General features: G+C 65.3%; 1 protein-coding gene across 1 annotated transcript; it reads left to right on the forward strand.

Moving 5' to 3' along the window:
- Positions 1 to 5,068: 5,068 nt before the first annotated feature.
- Positions 5,069 to 17,643, forward strand: B4GALNT4 (beta-1,4-N-acetyl-galactosaminyltransferase 4). Its single transcript, XM_080816865.1, has 20 exons — positions 5,069 to 5,234; positions 8,230 to 8,333; positions 8,704 to 8,799; positions 8,887 to 8,982; positions 9,065 to 9,155; positions 9,237 to 9,337; positions 9,516 to 9,583; positions 9,771 to 9,849; positions 11,033 to 11,099; positions 11,243 to 11,377; positions 11,450 to 11,559; positions 11,638 to 11,738; positions 11,831 to 11,931; positions 12,000 to 12,918; positions 15,177 to 15,466; positions 15,614 to 15,767; positions 15,868 to 15,940; positions 16,045 to 16,198; positions 16,540 to 16,666; positions 17,187 to 17,643. Exons 1-20 carry the CDS (start codon positions 5,084 to 5,086, stop codon positions 17,308 to 17,310), a joined length of 3,141 nt encoding a protein of 1,046 aa, XP_080672991.1. The 5' UTR covers positions 5,069 to 5,083; the 3' UTR covers positions 17,311 to 17,643.
- The last annotated feature ends 454 nt before the right edge of the window (positions 17,644 to 18,097 follow it).

The following is an 18,097-nucleotide window of genomic DNA, read 5'->3' on the forward strand; positions in this document are numbered from 1 at the left end:
CCATCCAGAGCGCGGGGCAGAAGGGGTGAGCTCCATCCAGAGAGCGCAGGACGGAAGGGGGGAACATCCTTCCAAAGAGCGCAGGACGGAAGGGGGGACCTTGAGCAACGGCACAGCAGAGACACCTGACAAGCCCACTGCAGCCGGCAGTCCAGGTCCGCATCACGGTGGCAAGTCCCGCCGGTCACGAGTGCCTGACATGACGTGATGACAGTGGCTCTTGGCCTCTGCGCCCATCCCCTCAAAGCCACGACCCCAGCGTAGTCGTGAGAAAAACAGCAGATTCCAAGACGGTGACACCCTACAGTATACCCGACTGGTCCTCCTGCAAACTGTGAAGGTCTTCACAAACAGAAAGTCTGAGAAGCTGTCACAGCCCAGAGGGGCCCCGGGAGACATGAGGACCGAATGTCATGTGGGGTCCTGGGTGAGGCCCTGGAGTAGGAAAAGGACATTAGAGGAAACTGAGGAAATCTGAATAAAGTGTGGGCTTCAATCAATAATGATGCATCGGTATTGGCTCATTAATTGCGGCAAATGTACCACACACTGTCGCACAATGTTAACATGAGGGAAACTGGGATTGGCAAACTACGGAAACTCAGTGCTACCTGCTCAATATTTCTGTAAATCTAAAACTGGTTTTTTAAAAAAGATTTTTTATGTATTTGACAGAGATCATAAGTAGGCAGAGAGGCAGGCAGAGAGAGAGGAGGAAGCAGACTCCGGGCTGAGCAGAGAGCCTGATGCGGGGCTCGATCCCAGGGTCCTGAGATCATGACCTGAGCCGAAGGCAGAGGCTTGAACCCACGGAGCCACCCAGGCACCCTCTAAAACTGTGTTTTTTTTTTTAAGATTTTTTTTTTTATTTCTTTATGTAACAGAGAGAGATCACAAGTAGGCAGAGAGGCGGGGGGTGGGGGGGAAGCAGGCTCCCCACTGAGCAGAGAGCCCGGCACGGGGCTCGATCCCAGGGTCCTGAGATCACGACCTGAGCAGAAGGCAGAGGCTTCAACCCACGGAGCCACCCAGGCACCCTCTAAAACTGTTTTTTAAGAATATTTGTTAATGCTGCATGAATGGCATTTTGTATTTGTTCTCTCCCTCCCTGACTGTGTCCCTGGGGTGATCCAGAGGACCTTCCTCCTTGACCGGTCCAGGAAGAGGGGAGCCCATCCCCGGGGAGCTCTGTGGACCAGGAAGGACCTTGGGAACTGCTGCCCCGATACCGGGTTCTGAGGACGCCCAGCGGCAGGGCAAAGGGCAGCACCCAAACGCCAGAGTGGGCGAGCGGCTGTGCGGCCAAAGCATCACCAGGATATTTTGATCTGCAGAAATCACTGTCCCCTGGGACTAAAATCACGAGCAGCCTGCCGGAGTCCCACTGGATTTGTGTTCCCAGAACAGCTTTAGGCCCAGTGAATACCAGTGCCCAAAATGCCATGGACCAGGGGATCCGGGTGGGGGGCTTGAACCACAGACGTTTCCTCACGGCTCTGCAGACTGGAAGTCTCAGACCAGGGAGCCAGGGCGGTGGGGCCCCCGGCCCCCCCTCAGTGTGCGCACGTGGCCTCTCCCTGGGCGCGTGCTCCCCGACATCTCCTCTCCTAAGCTCACTAATCCCGTGAGACCAGGGCCCCGCCCTCAGGGCCTCATCGAACCCTACCTACCTCCCCCAAACCCCAGCTCCAAACGCCATCACACCGCAGAGTAGGGCTTCAACGTATGAATTCGGGGAACGCAAACATCCAGTCCACAGCAGAAAGTTGTACCTGAATCACGGGGATAGAAAGTCACGCAGCCCTACCCGATCTCCAGGGTTAGGCCAGTCCGCAGACCACAGACCCAGAGCCCCCCGGACGAGGGCCAGGCCAGTGCCCTTGAGGCCCCCAAGGGGGCACTTACCATGTGACTATAATGGGAAAGAAGAAATCCTAGGCTTTTCGGGGACATTGGCTCTGAACTGAGGTTGATTCCTGGAGACTCAAAATACCACTGTGACCCCCAGTCAAGGGAGGGGCTTAGGGAGGGCAGGTGATCAATGCTGTCTTGGTCGTGTCCATCTTTCCGTGGCTCCAGAGGGTCCCTGAACTTGTCTGTGGTCACTACCGTGGCAGAAGGCAGGACTGGCGGGTAGCAGGACCCCACCTTGCTTTCCTGGTCCCTGGAGTGGGGGCTGTTAAGGTGGGAAAGGCCAGGGGGACCCCAGAACGGCTCCTACCCGGGGAAACAGTGAGGCGAGGGCAGTAGGGCATCTCTGGAGGGACTGCAGGAACAAGAGCCCCAACGAGGACCTGAAGGTGCGGGCGTGGCACTTGCCAGCACGTCCCCGTTTGTCCCTCCGAAGACAGGAGTCCTGGACAATGGCGACCGCCTGCGCTGGGCTGGGTGGCGGCTCCGACGGCAGCTGCTGTCCCTGATGGGCTTTCACCACCTAAGCAGGTCCATGGGGACCCAGATCGCCCTCGTCTCCACAGGACCTTGTCCCCATGGGACCTCACATCAGTCCATTGCACGGGTGACATCAGGTCGACGGAAGCGGTGAGCAGAAAGCGGCCATTCCGATGACACACGTGTGCCTGACAGTGAGTGAACTGCACAGCGAGTCCAGGCTTCCCGCGTCTGACCCGTCCAGGGGCCCCGCAGCCCGGTCTGTGTCCAGACTTCCCTTCCTAAGTGGAAAGCAAGTGGCTGCGTGCAGTCCCTTCCACGAAGAAACCGACGCGGTGACGTGCGTCTTGCTGTTCAGGAGACACTCGTGCCTCATTCGGGTCCCTTACCTGACTGACCGGGCACCAAAGGAGGTTGTGCATGTAGGCCCCAGGCTGCCTCGCAAACTCTCCGTCCCGTTTCCCCCACCCCCAAAGGGCTCAGGGCATCCCACCCGCCTACCGACTCTGGCTGGCCCGCAGCGCCTCTCCACGCAGACCAACCGCGGCGCTGTCGCATTCCGAAGATAACCGGCCCACCTGCGAGTGGGCAGAGATAGCTGTGGCAGAAGACACGAGCGACAGCAGCACACCGCAGCTCGCATGTTCAAATCGCGGTCTGGCGTGTTTCAGTGAAGGTGCAGATCGTGCAAATGTGGACGGTGGGCTGGAGGAGAAGGGCAGGAGCGGGCGGGGCGGGGGAGGGGGTTTGACGATGGGCACTGTCCGCACGGAGGGTGACAGAACGCCGTAAGGGCAGAATGCGGCCTGCTTGATTCCAGGCCCCACGGTTAAAAAGAAAGGACACCAAGACTGCAACTTCCTGTGCAATGTGTCCAGGACACAGTGGGGTCCCCGTCCCCTCCTCTCCAACCTGGGTGGCCTGTGACAGCATGTGGCAGAACTGGCATGTGGTGACCCAACAGGCGCTCTGCCCCCTTCGCTAGAGTCCCGAGGCTGCCTCCCGGGAGTGCCCCCATCTGGGTGCCCTGCTTAACCACGCCAGCTGGGCACCAACACCGGGTGCAGCCGATGCTGGCCCAGCCATTAGGGTCACCCCAGCCATTCATTCTCCCCACTTGAGGCGCGTTGCATCATAGAGCAGAGAAAAGCTGTCCCGTTGGGCTCTAAACTCCTCACCCGCAGAATCCATGAACCTTGGTGGCCGTTCCGCGCCACTCATGCTGGGGTGGACTGTGCCTCAGTAACACAGAAGTGGGACAGGCGGAGGAAAGCAGAAGGGGAGAAGGGCCAGTCTGGCCGCAGGGCAGAGGGAGGGGTTGGAGTGGCCCAGGAAAGAATGGAAACCAAGTGGGGCAAAGTCCATCACCCACCCACACTCCCCTCCCCCTCCCGCTCAGCAAGGCCTGCCCCCCCCCCCACCCCAGCGCTCCAAGCCAAAGTGAAGTGGGAGAGCTGCTGCGTCCCCTCCTGCCCTAGGCGACCCGGGGAAAGCCCTGCGCTTTTGAGTCTCCTCAGTCTCACCTCCACGGCAAGACGCCCCACACTCCTGCCCCCCTCACCCATCATCATCACCTACCACCTGTGCATCTCCCCCAAATTTCCTTTCCCTTTCCTCCACTTTGAGCCCCACTCGTTGGGGTTGCACTATTTTCTAGAGGCTCCAACTCCAAGACCGTCCAGCTTCCCTCCCACATTTCCTAGGCCCCTGGAGGCCCCGATTTCCTGTCCCTGAGTCCTCTGCTCCCTGTGTCCCCAACGTCCCCCAGCTCACAGCCTGTGCCTTCCATTGCCTCCAACCCTACACACCCCGATCGCCACCCCGGGTGTCCCCGGTCCACATAACCCAGGCCTTTGCACCCCCACTTCTCCCGTGCCCCGCTAACTCTGCAGCCTGTCCTCCAAGCAACCGGAGTGCCCCAGTCCTCGGCATCTCCCAGGTCTTCATGCCCGCTCCCTCCCCGCCCACCACGTCCCCTGCCCCGGTCCGCGCCAGCTCGCTCCGCGCCCCCCAACCCCTCTGCCCCGCCCCCCTCCCCAGTCCTCCGCACCTCCCCACCTCCAAGCTCCCGCATCTCCGTCCTTCGCACCGCACTGTCCCTGGGGCACCCCCGAACTCTGTCCCGCGTCCCCGCGTCCTTCGCACCCCCATGCGCTCACTCGCCGGTCCCCACACCTCCCCGTCCTCCGCGAAGCCCTCGGCCCGGGTGCCCAGCGCTCGGCGCCTCCCGGTCCCCGCGCCCGCGAGCCGCGCGGCCGGCGCGCCCAGGTGGATGCGCGCGCGTGGCGTGGAGACGGGCGGGCACACCCTACCCCGCCGGCCCCGCCTCCCGCGCCGCCGATTGGCTCCCCGCGGGCTGGCCGGGCCCCGGTTGGCTCGCGCCGCGCGGCCGCCGGGCCCGTTTCACGGTGGGTAGCACCGCAGCGTGGATGCTGCTCGGTCCCGCCGCGGCCCCCAGGAGCGAGGAGCCGGAGCGGCCGGGCGGGGCCGGGCGGGGGGCACCGCCGGGAGCCGCTCCTCCGCCCACCCCGGCCCGCGGCCGAGGGCAGCCCGGGGTCGCGGCCGCACCGTGCGGCCGCGGGCGGCGGACAAAGGGCCATGCGGGGCCGGGAGCTGCGGCGCGGGGCGCGCGGGAGCCGGGGGCCGCAGCGCCGCCGCTGAGCGGGGCCCGAGCGGGGCGGGGCGGGCCGCGATGCCGCGGTTCCCGGTGAAGAAGGTCCGCAAGCAGATCAAGCTGCTGCTGCTGCTGCTGCTGCTGACCTGCGCCGCGTGGCTCACCTACGTGCACCTGAGCCTGGGGCGCCAGGGCCGCGCGCTGCGCCAGCGGCTGGGCTACGGGCGAGGTACGGGCGCGGGCGCGCGTCCCGGGGGCGGGGGCGGGGGCGGGGGCGGCGAGGGCCTCGAGCCGCGCGGGGTCCGGGCCTTCTCGCCGCGCCCGGGGCCCCCGGTCGCCCTACCCGGCTCGGCGATATTGGGGCGGGGGGCGCGGTTCGGCCCGGCCCGGAGCCCAGTGACGTCAGCAGTGACGTGCGCGACCCTCCCGGGGAGCGTCCCCAAGCCCGGGCGGACTCCGGGATCCGACCTGGAGGCGGTAGTGACGGGGTTTACGGTGGGTCTTGGAGGCGCGGCCCCCAGGCCCTGCGCGCCGGGACTCCCCGGAAGGCCCTGCACCTCCACACCTGGCTCCTCCCCAGAGCCTGATCACCCGTCCGCGGGGGGCGAGGGGAGACGCAGATCCAGCGTCCCGACCGGGGGCGGGGGGGTGTTGGGGGAAGGGTTTGGAGGGAGCCGGCTGGCGCCTCCTGGAGCAGGTGCCCTGGGTAAACCCGTAACGACAGTCTGAGGGGCCGTTGGGTTGGGGGGTGATGGGGATCCAGCCTGGGGACCCCTGAACCGCCTGGAGTGAACCCCCCGCTTCTTCCAGCTCACACTCCAGTGAGGACAGCGAACCCCCAAAGCAAATCAGTCTTGCTGACTGTTGTGGGAAGGAGCCAGGGGAGGAGGCCCTGCCCATTCAGCTAAGGGGATCTGGACAGGCTCTTGAAGGTGGTGGCTGCTGAACCCGTCTAGAGGAAGAGCGCTCCGGGCAGGAGAAACAAAACTATGAGAACCTGGTGGGAAGGGGAAAAGCAGAAAGCCTGGAACCTGGGGAAGGGGCGTGGGCATGGGAGAGAGGGCAACACCTCAGGGCGGGAGTAACCCCCCCACACCCATCCTAGCTAAGGCGGGAGCAGAAGCCCCTGTGCCCCCTGACCCTTCTTAAGGAAGCAGGGAGCTGGGGTCCTTAGGGTGGGAGGTGGGAAGAGACTCTTGCTCCCTTAAGATTCAGAACAATGATTTTGGCTCACAACACCCAGGGCCACTAACTGAGGGGTCCACGCCTCCCTGTTCATTCCCACTCCCGTCTCCCGGTTGCCAGAGCCCTCTGCCTCCCCTCTGTGTGCCTGGACACCGGATTCCACAGATGTCCCAGGCCAGGGGTCTGGAGCTTGTCCCAACCCCTCCTCCCCCGCCAGAGTCTACACACTTCACAGCCACCACACTCCGGCGAGGCCCCCAGCACTACTCAGTCCCTAAAAGAAGCCCTCCTCCCCCCACTAGCAGCAAACAAGGCAGGACCCAGTGCGTGACCCAGTGACACAGAACAAAACCAGACCCCCTTCCCGAGCCGCCTCTGTGGCTTCCCAGGCAACCACAGTCCTCCCTCCTGAGCAGCCAGGAAGTCTAGCTCAGCAACTGGGAGGGGGTGGAGGTGTGGGAACCCCATTTCTGAGTCCCTCTCTGCTCTCAGTCTTACCAGCAGAGAAGCTGGGTCACTAGCCAGACCGCTCTCCTACTCCCGGGTGAGCGGGAGCTGTTCAGGGTCCTGGAAGGTCTGACTCTCAGGAGGCACCTTCCAGGGACAGCCCCAGCTCACGGGTCTTGGCTCGAGACCCAGCCCCACCTTTGGTCCAGCCACCTGCCCCCCCCCCCCCCGTGGTAGGGCTTGTGAGAAGCTGGCCATCTGGACATGCCTGAGGCCTTTCTGAGTGTTGGGTCAGGGCTGTCTTCCCTTACAACTGGGGAGGCAGCATTCGAGTGGAGCGGGGGGCTACTTTCCTGGGATCCTGCAGGATACCCGTGTGGCAGGAGGCCTCTGTGGACCTCACTGTGCTGGGGCTCAGCCCCTGCAGGACAGTGGTGGCAGCCTGGCCTGGGACCCCAGCACAGAAAGCTCCTTGTCCCCATGGCCTTAGTTTGGTGGGCAGGGAGTATCGGGGCCAGGCTATGGGGATTTGACTGGGAGCCTCTTAGGGGCTCATCTCCCAGCTGGACAGAGGGCACTGAGGGAGGAAGCCCGAAGAAGGAGCAGATGGGCAGGTACCACAGGAGTCCTACAGGCAGGAGACCAAGGACAGCTCCCCTGTCCAGCAGAAGGGGCTCAGGCCAGTTGTGTCCACACAGGAATCTGGCTCCTCGGGTCTGGATTGAAGGATAAGCATGGATGTCAAAACCCAGGCTTGCTCTAGAGCAGAGGCAGGGCTCCTGGATTGGGGACCCCTGAGTGGAAGTACCAGGAGGAGCCGAAGTGGGTTGCAATAAAGCCTCCCAGAGCCTCAGGTCCCGGGGGGTGCCCACTGCCCCCCCCACCTCCAGGGAACAGGGGGACGTTCAGGTCCACAGTTTGGGCAAGAAGTCTGGGAATTTCAGGGAGTCAGGGGCCGGGCAGTGCCCCAGGCTAGGGGATGCGTATAGGGGTGCTAAGCTCTAGAGAGGACCCGAGACAGATCCAGGAACAGTTCCTCAGGGGTACAGCCTCTCTCCAGAGCCACGTTGGCCCCAGGTCCTCCAGCAGCCCAACCAGCGTGTCTGTCCCTCATGCGTACAGGCTGGTGCTGGGGTTTCTCCGGTCCTGGACCCGCACCCCAAGGGCAGCAGGTGGCACATGTGCCATGGGCTGGGGCTGGTGTAGGGTTAAGACAAAGCCCCAGCTTTTCCAGTAACAAGTTCTAGCACCAGCCCCTAGCAGGGTTTGATAAGGGAGGGAGACACAGAACACGCAGTACAAGTGCTGAGGGCACTTCCCGGGGCCTTCCTGCCGGCAGAGCCCCTGCCCCGGGTCTCACACAACTCTGCTCCCTGGTCAGGGACCTCGGAGAAGCCAGGCAGAGGCCTGGAGAGGGGCTGCCTGCCCCCTAGGTGGGATGTGGGAGAAGGGCCTGGCCTCCGCGCTGTAAGTGGGGTGTCGGGTACCACGAGGGAGCAGGAGACCCCGCTGCCCCCAGCTGACGCCCCGCAGCAGGGGCTGTGCCGTGGAGTGAGCCCAGGTCCCACTCATGCCCCACGTGCCCCCCACAGACGGGGAGAAGCTGAGCGGCGTCACCGAGGGCAGGGGCGTCCGCGCCACACTGTCCACGCAGAGGGCGGAGGACTCCAGTGAGAGCCGGGAGGAGGCACAGGTGGTGAGCAGGGCTGTGGGAAGGGACACGCGCGCGCAGCACACACTCGCATGCCGGGGCCTGGGACACCGTGGCTGTGTGCGTGGAGGACGCAGGTTAGGCACGGCCCAGACACAGGCAGCCCCCCCGGAGCTCCAGCTGGGGGTGGGTGGCGTCGCAAGTGGCACCCGTGTGGGCTGGCCCAGGTCTGCCCAGCAGGTGTGAGGAGGGTCGTGTGGCTGTGTGTGGCCGGGGCACCGTGACTTGGGGTGTTACGGCTGGATGTGTGCGGGGGAGTCCTTGGGAAGTTTGTGTCCCACTGGCTGTGGTCGTGTGACCCCTCCCTGCTCTCCCATTTCTCAGCTTTGACCCCGGTGCCTTTTCTGTCCCGTAGCCCGATGGCCGGGACCCAAACACGCTGTTTCCCGCGGGGGCTGGAAAGCCCCCCACTCTGAACCTCACTCATCAGGCGCCTCCGTGGTGGGACGAGGTGAGCTCCGCTCGGCCTCCCTGCCGTGGGCTTCGGGGGGGCGCTGGGGTGGGCTTCGCGGAAGGTAAGCCCCCTCCCGCCCCCCAGTACAAGGGGCAGGTGAACCTGCACGTGTTTGAGGACTGGTGCGGCGGCGCCGTGGGCCACCTGAGGAGGAACCTGCACTTCCCGCTGTTCCCTCACGTGAGTTCTAAGGGGCAGGGCGGCCACCAGGGCGGGAAGGGGCAGCCCCCAGGCTCTGACGGCACAGCCTGCCACCCCCCAGACGCGCACCACCGTGAAGAAGTTGGCCGTGTCCCCCAAGTGGAAGAACTACGGGCTGCGGATTTTCGGCTTCATCCACCCGGCAAGAGACGGTGCGAGGCTGGGGTCGTGCTGGGGTGGGGAGATCCCAAGGGGCCCCACACCGGCCCTGAGTCCCCGTCCTGTGGCCTTAGGAGACGTCCAGTTCTCTGTGGCTTCAGACGACAACTCTGAGTTCTGGCTGAGCCCAAACGAGAGCCCGGCGAGTGCCCAGCTGGTGGCCTTTGTGGGCAAGGTACCCTGAACCCCACAGCCCTCCTGCCCTGGCCCCTCCGCCCACACCCCCGTCTGTCTCCACTGGGCCTCCTGCTGCCTCCGGAACCTGTCTCCTCCGGCTTTTAAGGGACGGGGGCTGGATGAGGCTGAAGCCTCCGAGGAGGGGGCCCCTCCTTCCCTCCTGTATTGCTTCCCAGACCGGCTCAGAGTGGACAGCACCTGGAGAATTCACCAAGTTCAGCTCCCAGGTGTCCAAGCCCAAGCGGTGAGTGACTGGGAGTGTGTGTTTGCATGAGTGTGCACAAATTTGCACACACATGAGCCACTGCACTTGGGCCGACCTGTCAAACCAGCCTGGGGGACCCCTGAGCACCCCATCTTCTCCGCATGCCCTGTTTGGAGCCCCTAGGGCCGCGGCAGGGGCATGTCCCCCTGATTCCTTGCTTCCCCAGGCTCATGGCCTCCCGGAGGTACTACTTCGAGCTGCTGCACAAGCAGGACGACCGAGGCTCAGACCACGTGGAAGTGGGCGTGAGTGCGGCCTGCCATCCGCGGGCTTCTAGAGGGTCCACCTTCCCTCCCCTGCCCCTCTGCTCCCAGCACTCCCTTCAGGGCAATGGTGTGGACCCTGCCCCCCCTCCCTGGGAGGTCCTGTCCAGGTGGGAAAGCAGACCCTCAGGGACAGGGCCCAAGGCCAGCTTTGTCTGCTCAGAGGGGCTTCCCGGACCAACCGCGCTCGAGTAGAGTCTGGAGAGATGAGGCATTCCGAGGACAAGCCCTAGAGGAGAGACTCTGGGATGCGGGCGCATTGGGTGAATTCCAGATCCCAAGAAAAGCAGAGGAATGGGAACACCCAGTGTTCTTCTAGAACTTCAAGGGGCCCAGTGGCCAGCGAGGGCCTGCAGTGCCAATACTGGACAGCTCTGGCTTTGTCCCGGGAAAGAAGCAGTGGAGTTTGCATTTCAGGAAAACCCCTGTGGCCACTGTTGCAGAGAGCCTGGCGGGGAGGGGTCTTTTATGTGCGGTCCCTGAACCAGGGAGGTGGGAAAGGAAGAAGTGGCAGGTGCAGGGGGCAGGTGCCCAAGACAGAGGGCCTGAGCCTTGGCGGTGTGTGGCGTGAAGATTAGGTTGGGGTGGGGGTTCTCAGCCCCAGTTCTGTGGGATGTCCCAGGTGTCTGGTGTATGTGACGGGCACCTCCCAGCTCAGTGGGCAGGGGGTCCGGGCTGGAGATGCAGGTTTAGGGTGATCTTGTGGAAGACAAGGGTGTGCCAGAATGAGCTAGGAAGGGGAGAGGGCCTAGAACAGCTCCTGGGCACCCCAGCTTGAGAGGAGGGAAGGAGAGACAGAGACTGCAAAGGAGACTGTGAAGGAGCAGCCACAGGAGTGGGGAAACAGGGAGGGTGAGATCCGGTGAGACGAGGGGTGCTGGCCCCTGGAAGGTCGGCTGTGACCTCCAGGATGGCAGTGGCTGTAGGACGGGGACGCAGGCCGCAGGAAAGCCCTAACCAGCAGGCAAGGGAGTGCTTAGGGTGTCAGGCAAGGCCTGGAGGGAGCACTGGGGGGGGGTCCTTACCTGCCACCAAGAAGTCCCCTGTATCCTTGAAGGGGCTGCCCACTAGTTCCCCACGCCCACATCAGAGAAGACCCTTCCCTTCCAGCTGTGTCCACTCGCAACCCCACCCTTTGGTCCTGACCACTCTCTTCCTCCCCCAGTGGCGAGCCTTCTTGCCGGGCCTGAAGTTTGAGGTTATAGGCTCTGCTCACATCTCCTTGTACACAGGTGCGGAGCCCAGTACCTCCCTGGGGCGAGGGGTAGGCTCCTGATGGGGGGGTCTCTTTGAGATGGGCTTGGATGTGGGTGGGGAGGGTTGAGGAGCGGTGTCTGGGTATTCCTGGGGACCCCACACATCCCTCTGCCCACAGATGAGTCATCCCTGAAGATGGACTACGTGGCCCACGTCCCCCAGTCTCCGGCTAGCCATGTGGGGGGGCGCCTGCCTCAGGAGGAGCCCAGAGCTGACATGCTGCGCCCGGACCCCCGAGACACCTTCTTCCTCAGTGAGAGGGGACCCCGGAGGGGGGTGGGGCGGGGACACCCAGCCCGCCACTCTGTGACCGCCCCTCCCACAGCTCCTCGCGTGGAGCCTTCGAGTCTGGAGAATGTGCTGGAGCCGTGCGCCTACGCCCCCACGTATGTCGTCAAGGACTTCCCCATCGCCAGATACCAGGGACTGCAGTTTGTAAGTGCCCCTCCCCAAGACCCTCCTGAGGCCTGACCTCCCTCCCAGGGTCCCCTGAGCCCTCTGCCCCGCCCGCAGGTGTACCTGTCCTTCGTCTACCCCAACGATCACACGCGCCTCACTCACATGGAGACGGAAAACAAATGCTTCTACCGGGAGTCGCCGCTGTACCTGGAGAGGTGGGGGGTGGTTCGCGGCGCCCCGGCCGGGATGAGGGCGGGGCCTCTTCGGGGGGCGGGGTGTCCTCTCTGACGCCCCACCCCCATCCCAGGTTTGGGTTCTATAAGTACATGAAGATGGACAGGGAGGAGGGGGAGGAGGACGAAGAGGAGGACAGGCAGCGCCGAGCCTTCCTCTTCCTCAGCCCGGACGGTGAGTGCCCCCCACGCCCCCGGCGCGTGCCCACCTGGGCGTGGCCGGCTTAGCCGAGCTTCCCGCAGACCTCCTGGACGATGAGGACGAGGGGGAGCTGCTGGACAGTCTGGAGCCTACGGAGGCGTCCCTCCTGCAGCGCGGCCGCCGATCCCCTTCCCCCGCGGCCCCCACCGCACCGCCGGGACCCAAGCCTACCGCGCCCGCGCCTCCCAGCACCCGGGACCCGCCAACCCCCAGGCGCTCCCGGGCGCTGAGCTGGGCCGCCCGGGCCGCGCGCCCCCTGCCCCTCTTCTTGGGCCGCGCCCTGCGCCCGCGAGCAGCCGCCGAGCAGCCGCCCCCAAAGGTGTATGTGACACGGGTGCGGCCGAGACTGCGGGCCCCCCCGCGGGCCCCGGCACCTCTCAGCCCCCGCGGCCCGCCCTGGCCGCCTTTCCCCGGAGTCTTCCTCCGTCCCAGACCACTTCCGCGGGTGCAGCTGCGGGCCCCTCCGCGCCCGCCCCGGTCTCGAGGCCGCAGGACCGGTGGCTCCCCGGCCACAGAGCTGAGGCCCCCTGCCCGGGCGCAGGCCACCCAGGGGAGCCGGGAGGGCCAGCTGCGCATGCTGGGCCTCCCGGGACCCACCGCGGACTCGAACTTGTCGTCAGAAGCGCAGCCCGTGACCTCCTTCCTGAGCTTGTCCCAGGTGTCCAGGCCACAGGTGCCTGGGCAGGACGAGGAGGAGGGGGAGGAGGGGGAAGCAGACGAAGATGGGGCCCAGGGCGAGGAGGACAGCGAGGAGGCAGGTGGGGCCCCCCGCGGCCGCTGGCGCGAGGACGCCATCGACTGGCAGCGCACGTTCAGCGTGGGCGCGATGGACTTCGAGCTGCTGCGCTCCGACTGGAACGACCTGCGCTGCAACGTGTCGGGGAACCTGCAGCTGCCCGAGGCTGAGGCCGTGGACGTGGTGGCTCAGTATATGGAGCGGCTCAACGCGCGCCACGGCGGGTATGGGGGAGGGCCGCCGTGGGGGGGGAGGCCCTGGCGGTGCGGGGGGAGGGCCGCCGTGGGGGGGGAGGGCCGCCATGGGGGGGGAGGCCCTGGCGGTGCGGGGGGAGGGCCGCCGTGGGGGGGAGGTCCTGGCGGTGCGGGGGGAGGGCCGCCGTGGGGGGGAGGCCCTGGCGGTGCGGGGGGAGGGCCGCCGTGGGGGGGGGAGGGCCGCCGTGGTGGGGGAGGCCCTGGCGGTGCGGGGGGAGGGCCGCCGTGGGGGGGGAGGGCCGCCATGGGGGGGGAGGCCCTGGCGGTGCGGGGGGAGGGCCGCCATGGGGGGGGAGGGCCGCCGTCCCGGGGGGAGGGCCGCCGTGGGGGGGGGAGGGCCGCCGTGGGGGGGGAGGCCCTGGCGGTGCGGGGGGAGGGCCGCCGTTGGGGGGGGAGGGCCGCCGTGGGGGGGGAGGCCCTGGCGGTGCGGGGGGAGGGCCGCCGTGGGGGGGGGGAGGCCCTGGCCTCTGTGGGACCTTCGGACTTTCCCCAGGGCGCAGGGTACTGACCTGGGAGTGCACACACACCCCCTAGGGAAGAGTCTTCTCTGCTTGTCTCTCTCTGCCTTCCGGGGCTTCTCATTGTCCAGGTTCCCTGTCCAGGGTTAGAAGCCTCAGATGCCCCCAACACACACACACACACACACACACACACACACAGCCAGCAGGGCAGTGGGGCGCTGGCGGCTGTGTCCTGCACCTCCAGGCCCCACCCTGTCACCGTGGGCCTGAGCCCAAGAGTGAATCTGAGCCAGCCAGGTCTCTCCTCCAGATAGAGACACGTCCAGAAGTCAAGCCGAGGGTCCCTGGACCCCTCCTCCTCCCACGGCACGATGCTACTGGGTCTTCCAGGGGATCCTCCTCTGACTCCAGAGGCGGGCACAGGGCTCCTGCCCCATGGCTGACTCTGGGCGTCCCCACGCCCCAGGAATCTAGGCCTGTCTCCACCCCCACGTAGGTAGCGGTGTGGCAAGTGGGAGGCCTCAGCTTGGCCCCATTGGAGGCACTGGCGAGTTCTGAGTTGTGTGAGCCTTGAAGGACGGGCAAAATCCGCAAAGACAGCGGTGGTAGCAAAGGCACTGGGACAGGCAGCCAGGCGCCTGCTGTGCAGAGGGTGGAGAGGGAGCCGTTGTGGGCCTTGAGCAACTTGCCCCCCCTCGTTTTTCTTACGTTCGATATACGGTTTTGAGCAGGATGGGGGTTTGACCTGTCTGGGTTGAAGACGGGCCTGTCGCTGCCTTGGAGAGGAGCAGACAGGACGGGAAGCTCACAGGGGCCGTGAGTGACAGGCTAGGTCCAGGGCCATGATGGGCCACGTGGGGGGGCAGGGGTTTGATTCTAGGTGGCCGAGCATGAGCCCTTGGTTCTGAGCTTCCTGAGAGCAGGGTAGGAACGGCCCAAGGACGGAGAGTGTAGGTGGACCCAGAGCACTGGGGACAGAAAGTCCTTGACACTGGGGGAGCATAGTGGGGATGGCAGGGGTTGACAGGAGGGGAATGTACCCCTTGGAGGTCACCCAGGTGGGGTCCCATGGGGAGGGGCGCTGCCTGCGAAGGGCGGACAAGCGGCAGAAGGGAAGAAGCCACCTTAGCAAGGGTAGGACCTTGTTTTCCCAGGGGGAGAAGCCTCTGCTTGAAGGCAGAGTGGAGGAGGAAAGATACTCAGCAGGGCCAGACCAGGGGGAAGGGGCGCGGGGGGTGGGTACCTTCCCTCAGGGCCTTAGAGCTGGGGAGGGTTGCGGCAAGCGTGCCAGACCGGATACCCCAGAACAAAGACCCTGGAGGAAGAGGAAGTCAGTTTACCCAGCAATGGGGTACTGAAGGCCCCATGGAATCTGCCTATGGTCCTAGAGTGCCGCTCTAAGACCTCCGAGCCTCGTTCTGTGGACGGTGGGTGGCCCCGAGGTTTTCTGAGCACGTCCTAAAGATCACTGGATGTGAGTGGTGGCAGGAAGACCACAGAAGAGGCAAGGACGGGCCTGCGCTTGGGGATGCCTCCCGATGTGTGCTACTGTAGGGAGGGAGAGGCACACGATGTGGGCCCGTCTTCTGGGAGCTCCCCAGCAGGCCCTGAGGTGTGAGGGGGCTGTGGCAGCCTGGGAGGGAAGAGGATTCCCAGCAGCTACCCCAGCCCCAGCTGCGCGGCTCCCCGGTTTCTGGGTCTGGGGCAGGGAAGGAGGAGGAACGCAAGGTCGGAGCCCGAGGGTGCTGACCCAACCCCGCTTCCCAGGCGCTACGCGCTTCTGCGCATCGTGAACGTGGAGAAGCGCCGAGACTCCGCGCGCGGAAGCCGCTTCCTCCTGGAGCTCGAGCTCCAAGAGCGCGGAGGCGGCCGGCGGCGTCTGTCCGAGTACGTCTTCCTGCGGCTGCCGGGAGCCCGCGCGGGAGACACAGACGGGGACGGAGCGAGTCCCGAGCCTGCGCCGGCCGCTTCCGCACGCCCAGACGGCCGCCCGGAGCTCTGCCGGCCGCTGCGCCTGGCCTGGCGCCAGGACGTGATGGTACACTTCGTCGTGCCAGGTGCGCGCGAGTGCCGCGGGCCCAGGCACCCGGGACGCGGGGTGGGGTTCCAGGAGCCCTCCTGGCGAGGTGAGGGAGCACCACCGGCCGCGGAGGGGGACCGTAAAGTCAGCTTGGGCTGGACTCGGTGGCACCATCTTCCCGCAGTGAAGAACCAGGCGCGCTGGGTGGCACAGTTCCTGGCCGACATGGCCGCGCTGCACGCCCGCACGGGGGACTCCCACTTCAGCGTCATCCTGGTGGACTTTGAGAGCGAGGACATGGATGTGGAACGGGCCTTGAGAGCAGCTCGGCTGCCCCGGTAACCGCCCTCCACCCCTGCTGGGGAGGACCGAGCGCATCTTGCCTCCTCCAGGAGGTGGGTTTTGCTACCCCTGCCCCTGCTCTCCCTCACCCCCCAGGTACCAGTACCTGAGGCGAACTGGAAACTTTGAGCGCTCCGCGGGCTTGCAAGCTGGCGTGGACGCCGTGGAGGTGCGCGGGCTGGTGGGCAGAGCCGAGTGGGCGGAGCCAAGGGAGGCGCTCAGCCAGGGGAGGAGGGGAGGGGACTCAGATGTCCCTGTGACCTCCACCTCCAGGATGCCAGCAGCATCGTTTTCCTCTGCGATCTGCACATCCATTTCCCCCCCAACATCCTGGACGGCATCCGCAAACACTGCGTGGAGGGCAAGCTGGCCTTCGCACCTGTGGTCATGCGCCTGGGCTGCGGGAGCTCGCCGGGGGACCCTCACGGTAAGGCCCTGCTGCCCCCACCCCAGTGACACTGGAAGTCCCACCAATGCCAGGGTAGAATCTCGGCCCCTGGGGGCCTCTCCCAACTCCTGAGGTAGGCCCGGGGACCCATCAGTGACCCTCGTAGTGTCCAGAACCTCAGGTCCTCCCCCCAGCACCTCCAGGATCGTGTCCTCCCCTCGGGACCTCCTCCAGCACCCCACTCCTGTGCAGGGCTCCGGATTATGACCCCGTCCACAGAGGGGATGTGGGCCTCTGGGGTATGGGGATGGGACCCTGTACCAGACCCACTCCTGAGGTTGGGGAGGGAGGCTTCCAGGACCTGGGGTCTCCCTGCCCAGGTTACTGGGAGGTGAATGGCTTCGGCCTCTTCGGGATCTACAAGTCAGACTTCGACCGCGTCGGAGGCATGAACACCGAGGAGTTCCGCGACCAGTGGGGGGGCGAGGACTGGGAGCTCCTGGACAGGTGACCGCCTCCCCACCCCGCAGCTAGACTGAGGACACGGCCACAGCTTCCTCTGAGTGGAAAGGGGAAGCCCGAGGGGCCTTCATGTGGGCAGGGTCTCTGGGCTCCTGCTTCGTCTCCCAGGATCTGGGGGCCTGGGGAGAAACTCTTCGATCCCCCCAGCCCCGAAAACCCCTTCCTACCTCCAGGGTCTGCAGACTCAGGGGCCGCCTTGGAACAGACCGTGTCCCCAGATTCTGTAGTTCTGTTGTGGCCCTGAGTCCCCACCCCCACCAGAACCCTACAGTAGTGGTGTCCCTCACACACCCAGCCCCTGGGCCAGGGCCCTGCCCACGCCCTTCCTGCCCACCCCAGGTTCCAGAAGAATCAGAGCAGCCACAGTGACCTCCTACCGCCCAGGTCCTGACACCAGCACCCCCCAGTACACACACCCTATAGGCTTGGGGCAGCTTTGCCAGGGCGCCCCAGGGTCCTGACACCCCCCGTCTCCCCAGGGTCCTGACACCCCCCGTCTCCCCAGGGTCCTGCAGGCAGGGCTGGAGGTGGAGCGGCTCCGACTGAGGAACTTCTACCACCACTACCACTCCAAGCGGGGAATGTGGGCCACGCGCAGCCGGAAGGGCGCCCGCACGGAGGGCCCTTGAGGACAGGGCGACCCCTCCCAGCCCCTGGCTGCAGCCCTGTGGTGGGAGCTGGAGGCCAGGCCCTGAGCCTGGTCCCTGGGGACCCGGCAGGGCTCATCCCAGGGGCACAGCCACCACCTGTGCCTGGCCCACAGGGGCCACCCCCCCCACCCCGTGCCCCTCCCCAGATAGGCGGCTTTCACCGCTGGTTGGGGCCTGGGCTCGGTCTCCACACTCTGTGCGATGATTTCTGTGAAATTTTGCCGTAGCGACGACATTGTTTTCAGGATCCCCGAGAGTTCTGTCTGTTCCGTTTTTTATTCAGAATGAAATGAAATATTTTTTTTAGTTCTGACTTGTCTTCTGCCTGGTTCTCTTGGGCGGGCGGAGACAATTCTCAGGGACGGCTCAAGAGCCCAGGCCACTGTCTCTGCTCCCTTGGCCCCTTCCTGACTCACCGCTGCAGCGGCCTCACGGAACCCCCTTCCACACTCTTCCACACTTCCTTCCCTCCCCGCTGAGCTTCAGAGGCGGCACCCGGAGGGGGAGGGGAGGGCCGCCCGTGGAGTCCCGTGGACATACCAGACACCGGGCAGGGCCTTCGCACCTTTGAGAAAAGAACATTCGGCCATTTGGCTGCCCTCCCTTTTGCAAACAGAGCTTGGGTGTTAGTCCCGCCTCATCTTCCCAGGAGGTGAAGGAGAGCTCGGCGCCCCGGGGAGGGCAGTGTCCCATGACCACGTCGCGGGGCAGGACTCCGCTGAGTCGCCAGAAGCAGAAAACCCAGCCCCGGCTGGCTGACACCATG

Source organism: Martes martes (assembly GCF_963455335.1).
Source record: "Martes martes genome assembly, chromosome: 10".
NCBI classification, from domain to species: domain Eukaryota; kingdom Metazoa; phylum Chordata; class Mammalia; order Carnivora; family Mustelidae; genus Martes; species Martes martes.

Excerpts from the sequence above, each read along its gene's own strand:
- B4GALNT4 (XM_080816865.1), top strand. The coding sequence starts at position 5,084 with ATGCCGCGGTTCCCGGTGAAGAAGGTCCGCAAGCAGATCAAGCTGCTG. Across the intron at positions 9,338-9,515 it reads TGGTGGCCTTTGTGGGCAAG|ACCGGCTCAGAGTGGACAGC; the intron begins GTACCCTGAACC and ends ATTGCTTCCCAG. Across the intron at positions 9,584-9,770 it reads CAGGTGTCCAAGCCCAAGCG|GCTCATGGCCTCCCGGAGGT; the intron begins GTGAGTGACTGG and ends TTGCTTCCCCAG.